The 17,287-nt window shown below is 40.8% G+C and overlaps 1 protein-coding gene across 1 annotated transcript; it reads right to left on the minus strand.

Moving 5' to 3' along the window:
* Window positions 1-229: 229 nt before the first annotated feature.
* Window positions 230-12,144, minus strand: LOC115151752 (lipoprotein lipase-like). The gene is made up of 8 exons (XM_029695958.1): window positions 11,784-12,144; window positions 9,905-10,101; window positions 9,604-9,783; window positions 4,377-4,488; window positions 3,999-4,232; window positions 2,713-3,076; window positions 2,244-2,462; window positions 230-1,908 (listed from the first exon to the last, which is right to left on the minus strand). Exons 1-8 carry the CDS (start codon window positions 11,878-11,880, stop codon window positions 1,815-1,817), a joined length of 1,497 nt encoding a protein of 498 aa, XP_029551818.1. The 5' UTR covers window positions 11,881-12,144; the 3' UTR covers window positions 230-1,814.
* Window positions 12,145-17,287: the final 5,143 nt, after the last annotated feature.

Here is a 17,287-nt window from a genome sequence, read left to right on the forward strand (position 1 = left end):
ACTAGGCTACCTGCTACCCCTTACTTGAATAAGATTAAGGAGCGGGAAGTCACTGGAAGCTTTGTTATATGTTCTGAAATTGAATGTAGATTGTGTATTATTGAATGATATTGTCTGTTTAACTCTGCTTGGATGTGTGAATGTGTTTATACTTTATAGTATTTCTAAGGATGATCCTGGAAAAATGTTCATGTTTACAACTCTCTTTCCATTAAAGCACTCATTCTACTTCAAAATAGCAGTTCCAATTTATTAAAATATGTATGTAGTCACATACAGTATTTACAGGTATAAACAGATATACTTTCAGAGGTAAAAGAGGGTAAAAAAATATATAGTAATATTCTGTACCATAGAAGTATATGCCAACATGGTATTTACACATGGTGCACTTAGCAAGTAACCGCTTTAGTAACCTTTTCTCTGTTTTCAGTGCAAAAGTGTTTAATCTCCCCCTTTATACAGGCTCAATAGAACAGGCAGAAATTAAATGAGTCACAATGATTTACAATACCGATCTCAAAATATATCATAATTAGCCTACTCAGTGCTGTTGAAAATAGTCTGACATTTAGATATGATCACAATAACATTGTTTGTAATATCCTCATTACCAGCCAATTATTACCTGTAACTTAAACTATGATGCAAAGTAAACTGTGCAGTCTACTGAGGAAGGCTATCATGTTTCTATTGTTGAGGTCGACTCACTTTACAAGAACCACTCATTTACTTATTTCAGAGGCTACCTGTTCACAGTTATAAAATGGCATCCACAGCTAAATTAACATTATTTGGGTTATAGTTCAGCAGCAACCATGGATATGTCAGTTAAAATACATCACATAAGCACTTGCAATGAAACAGAGGTAAGTGTTCTGTATAAATCGTTGTAATTATAATATTTTTTTTAAAGGTATAATATTGCATAACATTGTAATAACGCTTATCCCACTGATATGTAGTGTATTCGGCTGCAAAGGCTGGACTATTGCTGGTCTCAAATGAATTTACTTGTATAAAAACAGCAGTCAATGCATTATTGCTCAAGTGCTTGACTATATTCACAAAGTTATCGGGAATAATTAGCATTTCAGACCACACAATATTACTGTCTCAAAGACCATGTAAAAGATACAACTAACTATGAAAAAAAACAGTATCAACAAATACATGCAGTAGGTTAAGACAAGTTCATTGACAATAAGTTATTTTAAGGCACACTGAGTCCGACCCTACAATCACATAGTATTGAGGACGACAATGGTGAATGCTCTGTCAGTTTAAGCATAACATAGGCAACACATGAGGTTTTAACTGCAGGTACCTCGAGGCCTCTTATCATTCTGTCTATGGGTCGCCGTCAGTCAGAGGCACCAACGACTTTGTATAAGAACCATCTCTTTAAGGTTGCCAGAAAATCAGCAAAGACGATGGCATTCACTCTCCTTTAGCACCACATCGTAGTTGATGTGGCACAAAAGCAGTCCTTAAAAAATAAATAAATACAAAAATTCACACATTTGTAATAACACATTTCTGTACACTTTAAACAAGGTGGAAATGGATTTGTATAGTTTGAACGACAAAATCATTTACAGCTGTATAAATTATTTTTCTATGTGCTTCGGCAGTGGAAGGAGGTCAATCGTCCGTTGCTCCATACATTCAATATTAGCGGTACCTGAGGTTAACTCTGTAAAACAAACAGGATTTTTGTCAATGGATCCCTGACTGGCAATAATGCAGGAAAAAAGTACTGCAGGAAGAAAAAAAATTGCTGTTAAAAAAAATAATAAAAAATTATCACTTTTTTATGTTTGTTTTTTTCCATTCATTTTGCATTTTACAAATGTCACTTCCTGTTGTAAGCCGAGGGCATGAGGACCTTTAATGCAGAACACCATCCTGGAAAAGGGTCAAACAAGAATAGAATATTAAAGGTCAAGTCAACTACTTAAACATTTTTTAAGGAAGATTCCACCCAAAAACTATTAGCCCATTGTTGGTATTGTGCCAAAAATGTTTTAAATGTCAGCAATCAAATTCAAGATATGTAAAACTTTCAAATTACAGAAATACAGCCGGTATAATGCATTTTGCATCATATTCATCATACAGAATACATCATACAGTCCATTTCTGCACAGATTTGTCAAAACGTTCATATTTCTGATGATTTTATGGATGACAATTGTCTTCATTTCATGATTTTAAAAGAAATTAGGCCTCTCAAAACTCACTTTTTCTGCGTCTCCCCGACTCTGATGTGTATTTTGTGAACCTCCACTTCAGAATCCGCAGAGTCACCTGACCACCAAGATGACACCATTTTGAGCATGGACGAGGCTGACCAGTTAGTAGACTCCTGCCACTTGAACTTTACCATCAGGAGGTCACCTATGTCTTTCTCCGCTACCAACAGGAAGGAATGGGTCTTATTGGTTGTTATCTTCTCCTTTCTGCCAATGAGAAAGAGCATAGATGCTCAACAGATTAATGTCACCTCACTTCAGAAGAACAACTAATTTACCTCTGAGTGAAGGTGTCATGTCTAATCATAGAATACAGTAGCACGAAAACTTGAGCTACATAACATAAAGACTTATGTCATTATAAACGTGATAAATGGTGTCAGGTGTCTTATGTTGATATAGCATGTGCTTTGTTGTATGGTTTAGGATTGAACTGCCTGTTGGAGCAGGTACTCACAGTGTCAGCTTGAGGTCTTCAACCTCTCCTTTGGTTCCAATCAGAGAGACTGTCAGTGAAGGCTCCATCTCAGACCTGTCCACCTTGCTGGAGAATAGGATCTTCAGCTGGTAATGATAGACTCTGAACGGCATGGAGTCTTTGGTCTTGGTGTACATCTTGATGCTGCGTGTCATGCGAATCTTTCTGATGTTGTAGCCCACGGTGTTACAGTGGTTCTTGCGGCAGCTGAGGCACATTCCGCGGTCAAACATATCGTTGCTCCCGCAGCGATATGCCATGCTGGCCTCCTGCTCATTGACCAGGGAGTCGATGAACAGGTGAATGGAACGCTCATGGGAACATCTGGGAATGTCAGTGATGGCTGTGAACATAAAGGGTATAGTTGTATTACTGGTCCATGTTCAAAAACCAGAGTTGAGATTCTAAATTGAAGGAGAAAGTGTCCTTCCTTAACATTACCGTTATAGACAGTAATATCAACCTTTATCTGGGGCCCTACAATAAGAGTTATGTTGCTGGTGACCTTCTGAAGGGATTCTCTGTAGCTGTGATGTTTGGGGGCCTCTCTTTTAACAGTAATGAATGGGCCTTTGTCAGGCTGATAGCTACAATGTTAGTCGTAAAGACAGATAAGTGACTAGCTGCAAAGTTACTGCAACTTCTGTTATATTGTTGTACTGACGTCCCCACCCTATTGTTCACAAGCCCTGCCATCTTCAAATAAATTACAAGTGGACAATTACATGTCTGCCTTAGCCAATGATTCATCAGTACCCAAATTGACAACAGTCATTGTGTGGAAAGTGATTGCGAATGTTGTTATATACAGAGTATACAGAACATTAAGGACACCTGCTCTTTCCATGACATAGACTGACCAGGTGAATCCAGGTGAAAACTGTGATCCCTTATTGATGTCACTTGTTAAATCCACTTCAAATCAGTGTCGAGGGGACAGGTTAAAGAATGATTGTTAAGCCTTGAGACGTGGATTGTGTACATGTGCCATTCAGAGGGTGAATGGACAAGACAAAAGATGTAAGTGTCTTTAAATGGGGTATGGTAATGGATGCCAGGTTTGTGTCAAGAACTGCAACGCTGCTGGGTCTCACGCTCAACAGTTTCCCTTGTGCATCAACCCCAATTGAGGCTGTTCTGAGGGCAAAAGGGGGGCTACAACTCAATATTGGGAAGGTGTCCTTAATATGTTGTGCACTAAGTGTATGTCTAACATGTCACCAATTTTATAGTGACACACAAAAATATCTAGATGTGATTCTCACCAAAGAGACCATATTTGGAAATAGTCTCTAGGGTGCTTTGCAGATTGCAGCCTGGCTGGAAACTGCCTCCATTGGGGTATATGTCCACATGACCCACAGGCTGCTGGATGCCGATGCTGAAGCCCAGAGAGCCCTGTGTGAAGGTGTGAAGAACGTCCACAAAGTGAGCATCATCTGGGGACAGGCGGTGGTGAGCATGCTCTCCCTCAAAGTCTGGACCGGCTGGGTCAAGACCTGTAAAGAGAAGGGGCCAATCATTGAGTAGTGGAACAAGCCAAAGCCCTATGAAGGAAAGTTCTTGCAGGCCAAAGAAGCAACTAATGATTAGCAACAGTGCTATTATCTGGTCTTTGTTTCTCTATAAGACATTATATTTACCAGTTATTCTGCCCACTTTATTAGAAGTGTGACTCCCAGCGAATCCTGCCACATGAGCACCCAGACTGTAGCCAATAAGGTGGAGGTTTTCAAGAGGGATGTTGGTTGCCTCCTATAAAACACATTGGAGTAAAGTGTCAAGTTCATTGCCATAGAAACTAGGAGTGTGAACATTTAAAAGTTAAAACATTTAAACAAAGTTGGGATCCTTAATGTTAAGAAAAATCTCTAACCCACCATTTAAATCACAGTGCAGTTATCACAAAACATTATCTTCCGTGTTGTAGCCTAACTAAACTATATGGCTATAAAAGGCCTGGGGGAAAGTTGCGGAATTGAAATAAAACCAGACAGGAAGAGGTGAACTTTAGGCTACTTAGGTGAATTTGCAAGGCATGCAAGACAATTAAGACATTGCGAGATGCAGATTAGTAAGACATATGGCCACAGTTCTGCCTGCCTGCTCTTACTCTTTGCTAATGACAAGAGTTTGTTCAGTCTTCGGTCTGTTGTATGTATAATATCCATGCTTAGGCTATTCATGGGACTGATGTTGCCAGGATACAGAGCTATCTTCGGGCCAGTCTTGTGAGCATGGGGTAAGCTCCTCTTCGTTGCTGAGCGGGTGGGGGTGTTTTTGTCTCATAGGAAATTACAATAGGCTACTGGTATAGCCTGTATCAATTACCCTTTTCAGATATAATGGTGTGTGGCCCCTTGAAAGCGCTTCGGCTACGGCATGTTTGTTTATGTTAGGGTAGGCCAAACCACGGCTTTTTAAACGCCAACACGAAACCTTCTCTGGAGACATGAAAGGCGTTTTTAATTGTCTGTAAGTGGCGTGCAATGTTCCCTCAAAAATAAATTCCAGCACTGAGCAAATTTCAGGTCTGCTGAGCGCAAACTTGAACATTCTGAAAATTCTGTGCAACTTCCAGTGTGCATTTACTGTGAAAATTGAGGCTATATCCCCTTTAAGTTACAGTTTTAACAGTGGCCATGTAGGCTACTGTGGCTATTTGCTCATAATGTAGGCCTACCAGAGTGGCCTACCATCAAAAACAATGGAGAAAATGCCTCCCATAACATTTTAACATGGAAATAGCTGTTATATCATTTAGCCTACAGGAACAGCCAAAGAGTGGTGTTCAATGTATGCCTACATTCCATGAGACAAAAAAAGAGGGCTTGACATTAACCTGTTAATCCACTTGGCCTTCAGACCAGGATGTGACGTGTTGAAATCTCACAGTATCAACTTTGTTGTAGCTTTCTTTTATGTCTGCTATGTTACTGCAGACACGGTAACCTGAGCCATCCGATTGGCCAGAGGTAGGCCTATAGAGCACTTGATTTGCTCTCTAGGCCCACCGAGAAGGCAGAGTTTGTACCTTCAGACACATTAAATGTTTCAAAATGGCAACAGTTTGCCTACCCAGCGAGCAGGGCAGCTGAATCCGGTGTACTTACCGCCAACAGCACGAGACGAATACAAATAAAATAGGGACACAAGGCGATCGACTGGTTGGTGACCACTGCTCTAGAAAGTTGAGTGAAGTTCAATCTCGTGTTTCTCTCTGCGGGCTGATTTTCTGCGCGGCAGTCTCGGGGCTACTGCGCACGCACAGCTTAGAGGCAACATGGGTGGCGTGTATTCATGTATGCCAAGGGAGGCCAGGCTTCCCCCTCCAAAAATGTTTTGACCAAGAAACAAATAAAAACCAAACTATTTATTTTGTCTCTCTGTGTTTCATAAATGTCTTTCAATTTGCAAGTATCTCACCAGAGAAAGCATCCGAGCGAACTAAACAGTGCCCTTCTGTCTCAGTATGTGTAGCCTGATGCTGTCTGGTCAGAAAGAGTATGACAATGTTGCCGCCTATACCATTGAATGCAAGAGAAACCAGCAAGCATTTGGCCTACCTTCATTAAAAAATATATAAAATAATAGCCAATCAGCGTTGAGCTAAACTAAGTGAGCTCAGCTGTGAATGGCCCTGGCACACCAAAAGAAAGTGTAAAGGGAAGCCAGTTTGGATTTGGCTTCAGACCAATCCCATCACAGGCCAAACGTCATTATTGACAGAATTTTTTTTGAATTGTTGCATCTCGTTGTGTTGTTGTCCTCCCGTGACTAGCTAAAATCATCCCTTTCCTAAATTAGCAATGGATGAGATAGGGATTTGGACTTGTGGTTTTACTTAATTCTCCATACTGGCCAATGATTATTACTGTGACTGTGATCCAACCATAAATTCATACATTGTGAGAAGATGGAAGTTGTAGTATGCTGATGTTAACTAGCTGGCCTGGCGTATCGTTGCCCATGAAAGGAAGTTAGGCTAACGATCAAGTATTTTAGCCAGGTAGCCAAGGACAACAAAAACTAAAAGCGTGTACTGTAAGACAGTCATACACCGTTTAGGCAACATGACAGAGTCATAGACCGTTTAGGCAACATGAAAGAGGAGGGAGGCATTGGCGTTTCTCTACAAGTAGGGTGAGTCAACATGTTTTTTCCCCACTTGCACGCACAAACACATCAGTACCATGGACAGCCTCATATTTAGCTTACGTTGATTGGACTAAAACGTTTTTGGTATCTTTTAGTTGTCACTGTATTAGACTAAGCATAGGTGATTAGATGATGTTGAAATGGTCCTGGAATAGTGGAGGCAGCTCCTGTCTTCTTTGCGACTTGCGGTAATGCTCGGTAACGCGGTAATGCTCGGTAACGCGGTAACGTGGTTCTAAATGAATAGCTGTTTAGTAGTCCGAAAATGTCAGAAACATTACCTTGCTTGACCATGCTGTAGGTCATGTAACTGTTTGTTACATTTACATGTATTTTTTTTTATTTTTTAAATGAACCTTTATTTAACATGCAATATGTTTTGTGGACTTCACAGGACATATGTTGCTCTCCGGTTTGGTATGAAACAAATGTGTGGTTGAATTTATTCTGCCACTGTGTCTTATTGTCTCGGCCTTGGGCCTATATATCACGATGTCAAGGCATATGAACTAACGGGTTATAGAGCATACAACGCAATTATCACAACACATAGGTTGTAATATGTTTTTTTTTTTTTTGGGGGGGGGGCTTGGATTCCCCAGTAATTTTACCCATGTACCGCTACTGCTGTAAAGTATTGCCGCCTCTGAAGTGGGACTAACTTCCATCACTACGCAACAAAAACTGTCAATCCTAGCCTGCCGCCTGGGCGCAGATCACTCTTTCCTAAAAAAAAAGTACTTTAAAGTTAATTAAATATCGCAACTTACATTTAGTATAAAGAAACCACATCTAGCTACCCTAAAGGGTTGCCATAGATAGAACTTGCCCGGCCCTAGCGGTCATACAGTGCCTTGCAAATGTATTCATCCCCTTTGGCGTTTTTCCTATTTTGTTGCATTACAACCTGTAATTTAAATAGATTTTTAATTGGATTTCATGTAATGGACATGCACAAAATAGTCGAAATTGGTGATGTGAAATGAAAGTTGGTGACGTGAAGTTTAAAGATTTTTTTTTAAACAACAACTGAAAAGTAGTGCGTGTATATGTATTCACCCCCTTTGCTATGAAGCCCCTAAATAAGATCTGGTGCAACCAATTACCTTCAGAAGTCACACAATTAGTTTTAAAAAATCCACCTGTGTGCAATCTAAGTGTCACATGATCTCAGTATATATACACCTGTTCTGAAAGGAGTCTGCAACACCACTAAGCGAGGGGCACCACCAAGCAAGCGGCACCATGAAGACCAAGGAGCTCTCCAAACAGGTCAGGGACAAAGTTGTGAAGAAGTACAGATCAGGGTTGGGTTCTAAAATAATATCTGAATTGTTGAACATCCCACAGAGCACCATTAAATCCATTATAAAAAAAATTGAAAGAATATGGCACCACAACAAACCTGCCAAGAGATGGCCGCCCACCAAAACTCACGGACCAGGCAAGGAGGGCATTAATCAGAGAGGCAACAAAGAGACCAAAGATAACCTTGAAGGAGCTGCAAATCTCCACAGCGGAGATTGGAGTATCTGTCCATAGGACCACTTTAAGCCGTACACTCCACAGAGCTGGGCTTTATGGAAGAGTGGCCAGAAAAAAGCCATTGCTTAAAGAAAAAAATAAGCAAACACGTTTGCTGTTCGCCAAAACATATGGAAGAAGGTACTCTGGTCAGATGAGACTAAAATTGAGCTTTTTGGCCATCAAGGAAAATGTCTAGCGCAAACCCAACACCTCTCATCACCCTGAGAACGCCATCCCCACAGTAAAGCATGGTGGTGGCAGCATCATGCTGTAGGGATGTTTTTCCATCAGCAGGGACTGGGAAACTGGTCAGAATTGAAGGAATGATTGATGGCGCTAAATACATGGAAATTATTGAGGGAAACATGTTTCAGTCTTCCAGAGATTTGAGACTGGGACGGAGGTTCACCTTCCAGCAGGACAATGACCCTAAGAATACTGCTAAAGCAACACTCGAGTGGTTTAAGGGGAACATTTAAATGTCTTGGAATGGCCTAGTCAAAGTCCAGACCTCAATCAAATTGAGAATCTATGGTATGACTTAAAGATTGCTGTACACCAGCAGAGCCCATCCAACTTGAAGGAGCTGGAACAGTTTAGCCTTGAAGAATGGGCAAAAATCCCAGTGGCTAGATGTGCCAAGCTTATAGAGACATACCCCAAGAGACTTGCAGCTGTATCTGCTGCAAAAGGTGGCTCTACAAAGTATATATTTTGGGGGGGGGGTGAAAAGTTATGTTATGCTCAAGTTTTCTGTTTTTTGTATTATTTCTTGTTTGTTTCACAATAAAAAATATTTTGCATCTTCAAAGTGGTAGGCTGTTATGTCAATCAAATGATACAAACCCCCAAAAATGTATTTTAATTCCAGGTTGTAAGGCAACAAAATAGGAAAAATGCCAAGGGGGTGAATGCTTTTGCAAGCCACTGTACATACTCAATAGGACCATTATTCTGCATTGTGAATTAACATGGAATTTAATGTTTTTTATTAATCATTTTAAATGGAAAACCAATACAAAATTGTTTCTATTAGGGAGGTGACAAATGTTTCCATTTGTCACCTCCCTAATAGAAACAATTTACAGTAAATCTTTGTACTTTGTTACCTATGTTTATAACATGTTATTTATACTTTCTCTGAAAAACAGTGCAGTGACTTGGAAGTTGAGTCATCGTACAAACCTCCAGCCAGTCAATGAAGTGAGCGATCTCTTGTCCCACCATCTTGGTGTTCTGGGCGGCTACAGGATAGTGGTTCTGGGCTGTGTACAGCCAGTCCACCACAATCACATTGGCATCCTGCTCTCTCTCATACAGCGCTGACACCAGTTTGGCCACCCAGCTCTCAAACAAGCCGCTCACCTGTTGCAGCAGAGAGAAAGCACAAATGTTTTTTGTTAGTAACAGGGAATCCAAACCCTTGTGCAATAGTTGTGAAGGACTTAATGTCACAGACATGCTGCTACAGGTTGGAGGTGCTTACCGTCCAGCCATGGATCACAAGGAAAGTTTTAGAGGTGCTGTTGAAAGTGCATTCTTTGAGAGACTCTGGGTTGCCGGGGATGATGTAACAGATGTCATCTTCCGGCATCAAAGGCTTCCGGAAAGAGAATTTGGTATAGGCATGAGGAGTGGCATCGTTGTTTTGAAACAAGTCCTTGAAGTTGTCCATTAAATTATCTAAGAGAGGAATGTGAACGCAACACATTGGCTTTAGAAATATTTGTATATTAATTGGACCATAAACCAGACAGGCAGAATGCAAGACAATAGAAAGTAGCCTTAGGCCTATGGATTATAAAATGTTTTGATCCATGCTGCTATTTCTAATCTTAAATCACACTGGTGGTGGTGGGGATGCCTGACTGCACAGGCCCCTCAGTACCAGGGGGGCTACTAGGGTTCAGTCGGTCAGACAGACCCCATAGAAACCACAGCTTTTCCCAGCTTTGTTCCTCTAGCTCTGACAAATCGCACAGGGTATAAAAGTAGCTGCGTTCACAGTGGGTCAGCGGACTCCTTGGCCAAGGCTATAGGTAAGCACTAAGCTACTGCAATGAATGGTTGCATTCCATGACGGTTAAAGCAGACACAAATGCGTTATATTTTGAATAATAAATAAACCATAGCCTGTGTATTCATATGCAATCTGACTACATCTATGTCTTACTTCACCATTGCAGAAGACCTACATAAAGTTTTGTATAAAACTTTTGAGTTTCTGTAGCCTATCTATACTGAACAAAAATATAAATGCAACATGCAACAATTACAACGATCTCAGTGAGTTACAGTTCATTTTAGGAAATCCGTCAATTGAAATAAATTCATTAGGCCCTAATCTATGGATTTCACATGGCTGGCAGGGGCGCAGCTATGGGTGGCCATAGGCCCACCCACTGGGGAGCCAGACCCAGCCAATCAGAATTAGTTTTTCCCCACAAAAGGGCTTTATTTCAGACAGAAACACTCATCAACTGTCAGGGTAGCTGATCTCAGACGATCCCGTAGCTGAAGAAGCCGGATGTGGAGGTCCTGGGCTGGTGTGGTTAGATGTGGTCTTCGGTTGTGAGGACGGTTGGACATACTGCCAAATTCTCTAAAACGACGTTGGAGGCGGCTTATGGTAGAAAAATGAACATTCAACTCAACAGCTCTGGTGGACATTCCTGCAGTCAGCATGCCAATTGCACTTTCCCTCAAAACTTGAGACATCTGTGGCATTGTGTTGTGTAACAAAACTGCATGTTTTAGAGTGGCCTTTTGTCCCCCGCACAAGGTGCACCTGTGTAACGATCATGCTGTTTAATCAGTTTCTTGATATGCCACATCTGTCAAGTGGATGGATTATCTTGGCAAAGGAGAAAATGGTCACTAACAGGGATTAAAATACATTTTTGCACAAAATGAGAGAAATAATATTCTTGTGTATGGAACATTTCTGAGGATCTTTTATTTCAGCTCATGAAACATGGGACCAACACATGTTGCGTTTTTGTTTTTGTTCATTATATTTTGTCTACTTTTATGTCCAATATACATCAACATTAGGATTTTTTTCAATCCCTAATTATAGTAACCTTACTCAAATAGCGCATGAATGAATGGGCGTTCAGTCAAATACTTGAGGTCATATACTCTACTAACAATTTAGTCTACGCCATCACAAAATCCCAGAAATTAGATACAGCCTCATCATTTAAGTGACAGTATCTAAAGGCTGTCAATTACATTTATAATAATCTGAAAAGTTCGATTCTTCAGATAATGTCATTTTAGCGGCACAAATGCAATGTTTTCTAATCAGATCACAAATGGAGAATAGTAATTCTCAACAGTAGTTTCATGGATTAGCTACTCACCAAGGGTATGAACGGAGAGGTCCTCTTCCAAAGACGAGACATAAAATAATGAATTTAACACAAGAAAGTAAAGACATTGCACTTGCAACCCTTTCATTTCTTTTCAACCTATTAATTCTTATTTTGGGGAAATGTCAAATTTGTAATCACAGACCCTAAAAAATGTAATCGAATGTAAAACCGTGACAATTTCCCACCGGTTAGAAGAGATCCCGTGCGTTCTGTAGCGCGTAGTATTGCTATCTGAACCACATTGGAGTGCCCGGTTCCTAAATAGGACCTCTCCCTCTGTCGCAAACCTATTGGTTACTTTTACCCCGGGCGGGGAATGAGGGTATAATGTAAGACATTGATAACTGGCAATGAAGTTAATAATTTTATTAAAGCGAATGTTATTTACTATGTGAAATAGCACACGCAAATGTTAAATCAGATCTGACTAGACTGAATTTGCTGTTGCCCATAGCTGCAAATGGCCTTGCTCTTGACTTCATGAGGGAAGTTTCATGCCTGAAAATAAATTGTTAATTTAATGCTTCCCCATACAAAATAATATTGGTATTTTATTGCTTTGACAGAACCTTTCCTAAAAGTTCAAACAGTTAGATTTGTGTAATGTTCCTTAACTGATTTGACATTGGGAATGTTCTCAAATAGTTCAGAGAACATCACGAAACGTTCTGTGGGAATTTCAGCACTTCAGCATAACATTTCCTCGTGGTTCTTGAAGAAAAGGACTGCTGCCACCATGGTGCATCGGTCAAAATGCAAATAAGGAGATTGCTGGGTGGGGGTGGGGTTGGATGGTTTTATAAAGCTGGTGGGAAGGATGTGTTACAAGTTGTGGCTTGTAAGGTCTTGGAGATAGATTGGATGTGGTGGTCTGGAAGGGAAATACAAAAGGGAAACATTAGGAACACAACAAAATGGTGCAGATAACATCTATAAACTAAGGAGACTGCCAGGTATAACATAAAGGAGCAATAGCATGGATATAAAGGACATGCTATGAGTTTAGGCCTCATAATACATATAGTTAACTTACATTTCTCCTACAATAAAATAACACAGGGGAACTTACTTCATCATATCACGCACACTGGACAGATGAAGGATAGGGCAACACCAAGCATAATCTGAACTGGTAGGTAGGAAGGAGCATGCAGTTTATATCGGGAAACTGTGAAAAAGGTAGAGTAGAGGTGATTAAGGGAGCGGAAATAGATGTGGAGGGAAGGGATGTGGTCTAGGGTAATTGTAAACAAATGGGAGCCCGTAGGAGTGGCATGACCCTTTACAACATTTCTATTTAAAGTTCTCAAATTGTTCCAAGAACATTAAGAAAACTTTCCATAAAAACCACAACAACACCTTTAGTAACGCTCAGAGAACGTTCTAAGAATGTTATTTAAAATTATAAACTGGGTGGTTCGAGCCCTGAATGCTGATTGGCTGAAAGCCGTGGTATATCAGACCGTATACCACGGGTATGTCAAAACATTTATTTTTACTGCTCTAATTAAGTAACCAGCTTGTGGTATATTGCCAATATACCACGGCTAAGGGCTGTATCCAGGCACTCCTCGTTGCGTCGTGCTAAGAATAGCCCGTAGCTATACCACACCACACCAAGCCTTATTGCTTTAATATATAAGTTCCGTTGTCAGTGTCAACAAAACTCTATCATCTTTCTTGTTAAGTGTGTTCAGGTGTGTTGGCTGCGCCAACTAATTGGCCACACCTGATCTTAATTAGAGCTTGCTTCCTTTGAAAGGGGGAGTGTTTGAAAAAACTCAAATGGACAGCTTTGTAAGTATTAAAAAACATGGCATGCTAGTGTAACCGATGTAAAATGGCTAGTTAGTTAGCGGTGGTGCGCGCTAATAGCGTTTCAATCGGGTGACGTCACTCGCTCTGAGACCTGAAGTAGTTGTTCCCCTTGGTTTGCAAGGGCCGCGGCTTTTGTGGCGCGATGGGTAACGATGCTTTGTGGGTGTCAGTTGTTGATGTGTGCAGAGGGTCCCAGGTTCAAGCCCAGGTTGGGGTGAGGAGAGGGACGGAAGCTAAACTGTTACTTTGGTGCCGTGACCCAGATCACTGGTTGCTGCGGAAAAGGAGGAGGTCAAAAGGGGGGTGAGTGTAACCGATGTGAAATGGCTAGTTAGTTAGTGGTGGTGCGCGCTAATAGCGTTTCAATCGGGTGACGTCACTCGCTCTGAGACCTGAAGTAGTTGTTCCCCTTGCTCTGCAAGGGCTGTGGCTTTAGTGGCGCGATGGGTAACGATGCTTCGTGGGTGTGTGCAGAGGGTTCCTGGTAGGGGCGAGGAGAGGGACGGAAGCTAAACTGTTACACTAGCTCCATCCTGGTGGCGCAGTGGGCTAATTCCATGGCTAGAGAACAAGGTTTGAATGTCACTGATACCGTGTCACAATAAAAAGTGAATGTCTTTGCATGATTAATGCCTAAGGAAATTAATCTCCAATCTATGCTTGGAGTTCAAAAAAGTTAACGCAAAATAAGCTAGCAGGGTTATTAAAAGTCTTATTGAAACATTCAGTGAAAGTTGTAAGGAAGTTATTAAAAAACTTAAATCTCAGAGCGTTAATAAAACCTCACAGGAAAAATGTCAAGGAACCAGAGTAAAATGTTTTTAGAATCTCCCTACATCCTAAAAACCATTGTTCTTAGAACAGGTGTAATTTTCACTTTTGTTCTCAGAATGTTTAAAAAACTCAGTTTCACCATTCAGGAAACATACGGCTTCATTCAGCCAATGGAAACCAAAAACATACGTTCCCACAACTTCCAAGGAACCAAATGTACTAGCTGGGTTTGAGTTATTTTGTCAATTGATTTATGATAACATGACGCCATAACTATTGGACATATGATCATGTTTTTTCCCTTTACAATATATCACAGTGCAGAGGGTTTTATGGCATTTTTACATGCAAGGGGAACCTCAGCCCACATTAGGTCTGCTTGAGGGGACTGTTTCCTACAGCAGATATGTGTTAAGTGGGCCATGTGGGGTTTAGGAGCACAACTAAAGTGGAACATCATGTTATGAGAAGCAATGTGCGAAACCTGTGATGTCATCAACATTACTGTCTTTAGTTCCAGAAGACTGCTCTGAGTGGAGGAGGCCAGATGGGCCAGTATAAATCATAGTCCAATACTAACCAACCACCCCTCTACCCCCTTTCCCCAAGCCTCTTCCCCTAGCCACCATGCACCATGTTATACATCCATAGCCCCTTGACCTACGTATAAATTGTGGTCTAGTAATGATACAAGATCGCTTCAACAACATTTCTCCCCCGCTTTCTAACAAAACAGCATTTGAGCTTATCCAAACCTGCTTTCTGTTGCAAAGCAAATTTCAATTGGATGTTTAGTTTGATCATTTGCTTAGGTACATAGAGATGTAGCCTAGCTGTCCTGTGATCTCTGTGGGTACACATTAATAACAAATGAACAAATGCATGCTTTTAGTTAATTGTAGTTTGACTCTTTATGCTGGGACACCCACTGGTTGTACTGAGGGAGGAATAGGCCTACAACCAATCAGCATGACATAGGCCTAGTTTTTTTTTACCCGCTTCCTCACTTAAGACCGTTGATCTTCTCAACATTTGACATACTGTATCAGTCAGTAGGGATCTGGAGTCCGTGTGAATTGGGGTTGGTCAGCCTCAGAGGTCTGTTGGACCAGTCCTGTGTTTCCATTATCTAAGCAGTGCACCAGTGTGTAAGTAGGACTAAGAATAATGTCACCTGCTAGGGTCACATGCTTTCCTTCAAGAATGTGCACATGGCAAGTGTGTCTAGCCTCTATGGTGGACCATTGTTGTCAAGCGCCAAGGAAAAGTCCAGAGTGGACGCCCTGACAAACCTTTCAGAGGCCCCTGGTCGCTCAGAATGAGATGGAAACAAAGTTTGGCTCTGATGCTGTTATTTGTCGCTGTTGTTATGGAACAAGTGGGACAAAGGGGGGAAAATCCCCACAGAAGTTGTCTTATTGTACTGTTGCCAGATTCAACACACTTATCCCCTGCTGCTCCCCCCAGAAAAAGCAGCTCTTATAGCATTCCAGTTGTCATCCAATCTAATGTTGCTTTTCTACGAACATGCCTGAGTTTCCCTGTAAAGCAGGAACAGCAGTATTAGAAAAACAGATGCAATCACTCCCCATTGCTACGGTGCTGCCATTCTGGAGGGAAGCTGATTCGATTTTGGAGGGAAGCATCTCATTCAGTGTTATGGTGACGTAGTTTATTTTGATGAGATAATGTTGGAAAGCCGTACTATTGAGATTTGCAAAAGCCAGTAAATTGTTGTGGTTTGGAAGCCAACTGCTGTCCAACGTTTTGGAAGTGATAAATTGTTCTGGACTGCTTTTTCCAGGGTTCTTTTTAAGAATGACATGTGTGGTTCTAAAGGCTTCAGGAAGTTCTTATCATGTGAACTGTAATGATATCCTAGATTATTTATCATTGTTGTGATGTATAGTGTGTTGTGTAGCTAAATGAGCCAGAAGTGGATATTTTTCCCATTAGGAACATCTTTAAAATTATTCTGAACTATTACATCTTCACTGCAAACATTTGTCTCACGTTGTTTGCTTTGTTTTGGGAGCTTTTCATAAGAAGTCCAATGGGAAAATGACAATAACATCTTAGAGAGGCATTCTGGAGACAACTGTTTTGGAACAATAAGTTCAGTGAAAAGTAAGGTTTTAATTACATCTTTGTAGGGGTTACAGTCGTACATAAACACAAAAACACAATAAGGAAATATTTCAATGACCTCAAGGGAGGGAAGAGGTTTCCTAACCCTATCTCTGTCCAGTACCTACTTAGACCCATCACCCCGGAGGGAACACAGGCAGACCGGATTGCTTAAACACATCAGTGTCATTCCTCAATCTGACTGTAATTTACAGGATGACAGATGGTTTCCATGTTTTCGCCACATACTTTCAAGATATATCTTCTTAATCCATGAAAAATATGTATTAATGAATGAATTAAAGCAAAATGTTGACAATGTGTCATCTATCTCATGTTGGTTTGTACAGTACTCACAGTAGTGAGTCATGGGAAAATAAATATCCTATCATGTTTCCTTATTTTTTGGATGGTCCAAATTCCAATAATTACCCAATAACCTCACTGTTTTCATGGGATTCTACCATGTATTTCCAACTCAGGGAATTTGGGGTCCAAAACTATTTTTCTGTGTATTGCCACTATGTGTTGCGTAACTTGTTTTGGTATTTTAGGGTACTGATGATAGGCTCTAATGTGGATGTTGTGCTACTAGCACACATCCACCGGATGTGTACCAAGCTCACTAAAAGTGGCAGTAATAAAGCCTCTCTTGAAAAAGCCGAATCTTGACCCAGAAACTATAAAAAACTATCGGCCTATATCGAATCTTCCATTCCTCTCAAAAATTTTAGAAAAAGTTGTTGCGCAGCAACTCACTGCCTTCCTGAAGA

The sequence above is a fragment of the Salmo trutta genome, chromosome 17 (genome assembly GCF_901001165.1).
Source record: "Salmo trutta chromosome 17, fSalTru1.1, whole genome shotgun sequence".
NCBI classification, from domain to species: domain Eukaryota; kingdom Metazoa; phylum Chordata; class Actinopteri; order Salmoniformes; family Salmonidae; genus Salmo; species Salmo trutta.